This window comes from Alosa pseudoharengus, unplaced genomic scaffold (assembly GCF_046254945.1).
Source record: "Alosa pseudoharengus isolate Yale_2024_CS ecotype anadromous, Long Island Sound unplaced genomic scaffold, YU_APseudo_1.1 YU_APseudo_1.1_scf_10, whole genome shotgun sequence".
In the NCBI taxonomy this organism is placed as follows: Eukaryota; Metazoa; Chordata; class Actinopteri; order Clupeiformes; family Clupeidae; genus Alosa; species Alosa pseudoharengus.
The window spans coordinates 19542774-19550878 of NW_027468565.1; the positions used below are offsets into that span (position 1 = coordinate 19542774).

At 40.5% G+C, this 8105-nt stretch overlaps 1 protein-coding gene across 1 annotated transcript; it reads right to left on the reverse strand.

Moving 5' to 3' along the window:
- Positions 1 to 227: 227 nt before the first annotated feature.
- LOC143103064 (arg8-vasotocin receptor-like) lies at positions 228 to 3562 on the reverse strand. Its single transcript, XM_076266854.1, has 2 exons — positions 2490 to 3562; positions 228 to 2043 (listed from the first exon to the last, which is right to left on the reverse strand). The coding sequence occupies exons 1-2, from the start codon at positions 3361 to 3363 to the stop codon at positions 1745 to 1747; spliced, it is 1173 nt and encodes a 390-aa protein (XP_076122969.1). The 5' UTR covers positions 3364 to 3562; the 3' UTR covers positions 228 to 1744.
- Positions 3563 to 8105: the final 4543 nt, after the last annotated feature.

Here is an 8105-nt window from a genome sequence, read left to right on the forward strand (position 1 = left end):
TAGCACATTAACAGAATTAACTCGATTGTCCTGTCACAGCCATTTTAAACCCCATGTGAATTCTAAATCCCTCTATTGCTGCTTCCAGGACATGCAGAAGTGTAATTCAAGCGAAAATTGTAGCAGTGTTTATGGGTGGATATGTCTTCTGTTACATTTTACATTTTTGCAAAGACTCAAAACAATTCTGTGTGGTCCAAGTCAGAATGAACAAAAAATACGAGCAGTCAGAGCATAGCATCCTTTTATATTACGCAATATATATTTTCTTTACACAGTGTACAAGCAGAACAGCATAAAGATCACTTAACATTGAAATGATTAGGTGTTACATACAGGTAACATCATTTGTGTTTTGACTTGATGTGCAATTTCTTCATATAGCCTACAACAAGTATTATCTGAGGACAAGGATTTCAGAAATGATGAATAATGTTTACGTGTTGACAAGAATGCACAATCTCTAGTTGAGGTGAAGGGGACAAGCTCCCTTGATAAATAACATTACATTTTGTCAGTTAAGAGGACTTTAGTGGAGAACCTTGACATAGAATTTGCTTGACAAAATAGCCTATAGATTCCTATACCCCAGACAAAGTCATATGACCGTAATGGCAAAGCATGCTTTCTTTATATTGCCCTAAATGTGAAAAATGTGTTTACCCCTTTCCTCACACCATATAACTGCAGAACAGATTCTGCAGTCGCTTGGCCACCAGTTCCTGACCCCTATGCATTGGTCTCCCGCCCCCACATAGTTCATATACATTCTTCAAAACCCTGCTGTGATTTCAACTAGTGCTTTTGTACACTAACCACTAAAGAGAACATTTATATTTATATTTACACTGCGTGCACTGCGTGGTGCCTTGTGAAATACAATAGAGCAAAGGGGACTTTTTTCAACATTCTGGAGTAAGAAGCAATGTGTGTGGAGTTGATGGAAGTAATTTTTAAACATATTCATTCCCACCATGATTGTGCAACCACAAAGATGTTTTCAGCATAGTGGAAGAATGGAGAAATACCCTTCCACCTCAAGTACAAGCACACTCATAGATACACACACACACACAGACACATACACGCACACACACACATGTTTACATTCATGTGTAGCACATATGGAACATCTCAAGTCTATATACAGTGATGGACAGATCCAGGGAGCGCTTTCACAACCTCCTTCGACTGACCTGTTTCGTGCACTGTGAATTCCCGGCCAATAACCCCGAGAGCTATCAAATCTTTGAAAACTATACTGCAATCAGGACTGGTATTTTATAGTTGGCTTGTCACTTTCTGGTCTCATAAGGGACCGGCCATCTCTCCATTAGTAATCCCCTCTTGAGCTGCTCAAATACCTCTGCTGATGCACGTGCCCCTGCTGCCCCTATGAAATCTCAAACGGTCAGACTTGGCATTTGGAAAGCAGACTAAGGGATGGAGGGTAAATGTAGATAAGCAAATTCTGTCTGGACAGAATCAGACAGATTGGGCTCTCCGGTCCAGACCTATACCAACGAGAGACCTTGGCTCAGACCGATTCACACCACATTGTGCCTTTTCCCCCCCAACACTCTTTAAGTCAGACATAACATGCCCCTTAGTTCAGACAGGACATGCCCTAAATGTGGCAGGGCATGTCCTGCAGAGTCTATGGCAAGATCACATTCAGTTTGAGGTACCTCGTGCCACCATTTTAATAAAAAAGTTAATAAATATGGAGCACTGATACAGGGAATCAAGACTGCAGGTCCAATGGAATTGACCTGTCTGACTTCGGTGAGTTATCCAGATCTTTCCATGTCCCTGAACTGCACGTGGGACTTCTGTTTGTTATTTTAGTCAGGAGCGTGGTTCTCCTGATACTGCTGTCTGAGTCTTCTTTCTTGAACTTCTGGTGGATTTTGTGGCAACACGGAAAGCAGTATGCAAAGTCCTGCAGAAGGTGACCACTGAAGATCATATATATCCAGGGGTTGCAGCAGCTGTTCAGACTGGCTAGCAGTGCAGAGAGAGTGACAGCGGTGTTCTCAGAATCTGACATGGAGGAACAGCGGGAATGGAAAAAACATTAAGAGGTGCTTAGTAGGGTAATTGCGAGTTCCTGTAATTTTGATGTTTATCATTTAAAAAGTAGGCTGTTGTGGTACACAAATACAGTCTATTCAAGTTAAAGTTTTTATCTGTCAGTGTGAAAACGTAAAATGGCTGAAAGTTCGTTAATAATATTTCTATAACAAGGCAGAGATGGAAACTTGTTTTGAGCTTCAGTGCACAAATTCAAAATAATCAATTTATTTACAAGAAAACTCTCTTGATCTCCTTAAGAAGAAAAAAACAAAAAATCAAATACAAATTAACCGAATGTAAAAAGCAATTGCTTTTCATAAGAAAGATAATTTTATGTTAAACAAAAACAGAACAAAGAAACCTATGGCAAGGGATAATCTGAATCTACATAGTATATTCATAAAAATACATACCGGCCCATGAGAAGTTTTCATCCCACACCGACCACATCTGGACGGTAAAAAACGGTGCCCAACAAATAATATATGCCAGAACAATAACAAAAGTCATTTTGACTGTCCTCAGCTTCGCACGGGATATAGTGGTGATACTGCTAACGGAGTTCTTGCCAATTAAACCCTTTTTATGCGTGGCATCGGACGTGGTTTTTTTCGTTTTATATTTAATGTTTTTCCAAATACTGTGACATATGAATCCGTAACAAACCATCAGAACAGAAACTGGGATTAAAAAGATCCCAATTGTGATCCAGGTGATGTAGGTCTTCAAACCCCACGGCTCGATGAAGTGCCCCCAGCAGTCGTACACGTCGGACCCGTTCTTTATTTCACTCAGGGAGAAGATGAAGGACTGCGGCGTGCTGAGCAGCAGGCTGCCGACCCAGGTGCTGATGATCATGATGTAGGACCTGCGAGTCGGTTGCTGGAGAGTCTTCAACGGGTGGCAGATTGCGATATAGCGGTCTACAGTCATCATTACCATCATGTATGTAGAAGCAAACATTCCCAGCACCTGTAAGTGTTTTACAATCCTGCAGAGAAAATCCGGTCCATAAAAACGAAATGTAATCTCCCAACACAGTTGTGGCAAAACCTGGAAAAAAGCGACCACTAAGTCGGCTAAGCTCAGGTGTTTGATGAAAAGATGCATTCTGGAAGTCTTTTTCTTGGTATTGTACATAGCTACCAGTACACTAATGTTACCAATGACTGCCACAACAAAAGTAATGCTCAAAACGGTTATTTCAATTTTAGCGACTTCTTCATTTCTTCCAAATGGGTCGCTGTCGTTTTTTGAAAAAGAAGCATTGAGTTGTTTTAGTTCCATTTTTAAAAGTGTTTCGTTGTCAGACCTGGTTGCTTATTATGATCTTTGGTAGAAGGTGAATAAAAATCCTTTCAAGTAAAACGCGTATGCGTAAAAACGCATGGCAGAATGTCTCCAGTGCGCTCTGTGTGGTTGGCTATGTGGCGTAGAGAATGCGTCTCTCGTATCAACGGTTTCCAGACTCAGACAGCGTCAACTGGCCCTCCTAGCGCACACTGCCTGCGCTCTGGGTCTCCTTGTATTTTAAACTGGAGTCATATTCCAGCAACCATCAGGGGCGTGCAGAGACCTTTGAAGGGGCAGGGGCTCAAATTTTAAAAAAAAGGGCACATGGAACAAAATTTTCAGAAAACGTGTTAACTTTATTTAAAACTTAATTTTGATTACAACCCAATAAAGAATACATAGGCTACATGCAAATTATATCAAAATAAAACATATTCCATCACACTGTATCCACATTTTATAAATTTTTATATTTATTCATTATGTATCAAGGAGAATGGGTGTAAATAGCAGACAGAGCTGTAACACATTTTTCTCATTTCTCTCCTTGGTTCTGAAGATTCAATAGGAGTGCATGTAGTGTAGGCCTACTGTAGCCAGGGCACAGACAGATAGGTCTTTTCAGTTTTCATTAGGCTATTGTCTACACAGAGATCATAGGCTATAAGGCTACATCTTATTGATTACATTCAAAGCTAATTTTAATAGCCTAGAAATCTAGACGCACCCTAGCGGCAGCAAATATGTTATTGCCTAGTCTGGCTTGTCAGGCTATAATTTTAATGTTTATCACAGTGAACTACCACCATTAGCAAGCTGCTAATGTGCGTGTGGCCACTGAGTGAAATGACGCGTAATGTAGCCTTCTGTAAACAGAGAACGACGTGTGGAGTTGGGTTAGTTAAACAACTACAGTAGCCTATTTCGTCGGCTTATGACGATTTAGAAAATGTTTGCCTACTCTGATTATGAACTAGGTCTACTAACCTAAGCTACTATAACATAGTAACCTAATCAGAATATGTTATGAACGTTCAGCCTTCGAAGCTGCCAGGTTATTGAAATGGATGGACCATGACATGGTTAAAACGGGTTTGATAGCCTACCTACTTCATTAAACATGAAACAACTTTAAACATTGTATTCTCTATCTCTAAGCTGAATACTATTGCATGTTCAGATAGGCTAACTGCCAAGTGACCTTACCGTGCTCCTAAACGTCTCCTGCAGCACTGTGTCTGCGTGCACCTTCTGAGAGTTCACTGAATGTATGACGTCAGGGATTGGTGGCCGCAAGGCATCTTTAATTAACACAGAAAATTGTTATTTTTGTAAATTTCTAATTTCACAAACTATTAATGAGACATTTTAGCGAATATTCACGTTGGAACTAGCGGAAGTATTGCAAATTTTAAAAAGTAAAAAACGGGTCTTGTCAAAAGGGCACTTGGACATCAAAGGGGCAAAAGGGCAGGTGCTAGAGCCCCTGTAGCCCCCCCTTCTCTGCACGTGCCTGGCAACCATGCGCACTGTGTCATGAACCAAACCCACCCGATGTTTACTTCAGTGACCAGTCATATGGCGCATATATGGCCACTGCCCTCTTGTCCTGATAAAGAGTGCCCACCCATTCTCCAGCATAATATTTTGAATGTAAGGAAAACACTGAATGGCACTCTGTGCCCAACATAGGAAGCATATGCAGTCTGGAGTTCCAGATTAAGATTTTGAGTTTGACAGCATAATCAATCCTGTGTAAAACAAAAAGAGTGCAGTAGTTGATCTTAATTAGCACTTGACCATATCTACAAGTTGTGTAAATAAAGCATTTCCCTCATCAAAAAAAGCATTGAGGATACTATTTACATAGCATGTGTGTGAGTTGGAAAAATGTCATATTATCTTCTCTCAATCCACAAGTACCTAATTTCTGAGATGCAGTCTTTCTACCCTAACATACATTTTTTTTTGTTTCAGTTACATTTCAGTTTTTTTATTTACATGTTTTTTAAGTGTGATAAATAATCATAATAATGCCTCCAAAAGTAATTATACAATATTAAATTAATGTTATTTTCATTCAAGGAATCAAAATATTTTGTGTATGTTATTTAATTATTCATATTGAAAATAGTCTGTTGTAATCCTTCAGGTATCTGACATTCTTGCCTGTGAGAGTTAACAGACTGTCCTGACAGGAGAGAGAAAACGTCCCCTTGGTGAAGTCTTTCATGGGTTGTGTAATAGGAAGAGGAAATTCCATTGAGCTCACCTAAATCCCGTTCTTTTTGATGAATCCCCTCCCTGGTGTTTTAAGGTGAATACTACCTGAACCCAAACTTTGCCTATTAATCAACTGAGACAAAGTTTTGTGTCAGCACTGCACTGTTTAGTTTGGATTCTGAGCAGCCATGGCAACGGTGTCTAGGCATGCAAAGATTCTGGAAGAATCGTTGCATTTTGGGTCATGGTATGTCACTGCATCGTACAGTAACAAAGGAACAATATGTGGAAGTCAGGCAGCCCTGATAAGAGATAAGATAAACAGAATGCGGACAACAAAACGGTCTTCAGCGTGACAGCCTTGAGTTGCTTCTAACCTGTTGTTCAGCAGAGTGTATTTTAGTTCTTTTGCTTAACCACTACATTTATTCAAATAATTAACACCAGAAGCACCCAAAGGGTATTCTTTAGTGTTAAACGGCTGATTGTTCATCATAGTGTTATTAAGAATAGCCTGTGATGGGTAGTGATGTGTGGTGTTTAGCTGAATTTTTTTTATCAATATCCAACCTTTAGTTAGGAGTACTCTACAATTCATCACATTTGCAATCTTTATTTATAATTTTAGATTACATTTGTGATAATAATCTAACTGGAAAATGTCCAGAATTATAAATAAGAGATTTGGCCAAAATGTTTCAGCGCAACAACAAATCACATGACTTTCACACAAGCCTCAAGCATTCCAGCTCATTTCAAGTAAATCAAGTATTGATCACTGATACCCTGACATACCCTCTGAGAAAACCACCTGATGGACTAACTCTTTAGAGTGGAACTCAACTCAATATATGTTTAAACTTATATAGTCAGAAAATATAATTATCCCAGTCTCCCAGCACTTCCAGTCAGAGCCTGTATGTTATATGTCGTAGTCCTTTGAGACTCAGCTCGATTTAGCTGTGGCAGTTAACTCAGCCTTCGACACAGATATGCAACCCAGACCGAAAAGTAAAGATGAACGAATATTTTGAGTTTTGTTCAATTCCATGTTTTGGTAATGAGATGAATTCCCAGGGAAAGGGCTGCAGGAGACTGCTCTCCAAGAGACAGTGCCAGTATCAATTGAATAGGCCTAGTCAATCATGCAGTCATCGGAAGATTCGTGTACACATTTGTGCAATATTCTCTTTGTGTGAACTCCCCAGATCACTCTAAATGCTAAGCCAGCCTCTCAGGCCGAAGGGTTTCCCTCGCTGAGAGATGGGACCCTGTGCTAATCTGTAGCTGTCAGCATCTCTGCGGCACCAAGGCATGTTTGTCTAATTCCGTCTCTTTATTTTCTACAGATCCCCACTGACATGGGAAGCAGGCTTCGTTTCATAGCAGAGGACAGTCTCATATGTCTGTGGTCAGTCCCGTCCCGTCATTCCTCTGTCCTCTGCTCATCACCCAACACAATGTTGACTGCAGTTCAACCGTTCCTGACTTTTCCATTACATACAGTAAAAAAAAAAATTGATTGTATTGAGGGGAACCTTTTGAGATGATTCATTGTGAACCTCTGTGGATTTTGTTTTGGGAAGCATGCAATATTTACCCAAACTTTCAATATGATTGGCATATGAAGTCTCTTAGGAGCTCCTTTCCAGCAACACTGTGGTTCCTCCTGCAGGTCATTACACTCATTTTAGGACACAATGACAGTCATGTCTTACCAAAATGACACTTGCCTAAACTTTGTGCCTACCCACACAATGTCCTCTGGACTTACCAGCAATTATTTTATCGATGCCAGATGTAACCTTAAACCCGTGTTCACAGGGACGCCAAAGTCATTTCAACTGAGTTATTGCAGTGAAGTTATTGTGGATTTGTTTACGTGACATTTTACCGGTGTCAGAGTGAGTCATTCTTCTTAGTGGAGCCACAATTCAACCCAACTGAACGGAGGACGATACATTCCTATGAGGAAATGAGTGGAGAACTGAACTGGTGCAGACAATAGCCCATTCAGCCTGCAGGGTGTTTGTGTGTGTGAGAGAGTGTGTGTTTCTTCGCCTCGTCCCTGATGATCACCTCTCTGCTCTCAGCAATGGCAGAAAATGACTTTGCCCTGTGCCCTGTGTTGTGTGGGTTGACACTAGTGGTCCGTTTTCCCCACCCCTCTCTCTCTGCCTTTTTTTCTGCTTCAGTGCGCTTCATTAGTGACGGAAGCTCCTTCCCAGCGATCGCCTGTTCAGTGTCAGCCGTGTAAGCAGTGTGTCTGGGAAGAGAAAAATGCTCACGCTGAGGTGAAATTTGTTCCAGGACATTTCTGTGATTAAAGCCCTGTTTAAACTTGTGGATGTTCTTTACATAATACCCCCCAACTATTTCATAGGTCTTAAAGGGAAAGGTCAGCTAATAAATTGAGGAAGTATATATGTCATTTGCTTCTCAATCTTTAGCCAGTAGACATTCCTGTTAGGCTTTTGCTTTATGTGTGGAATATACTATAAAAGACTGCAGAA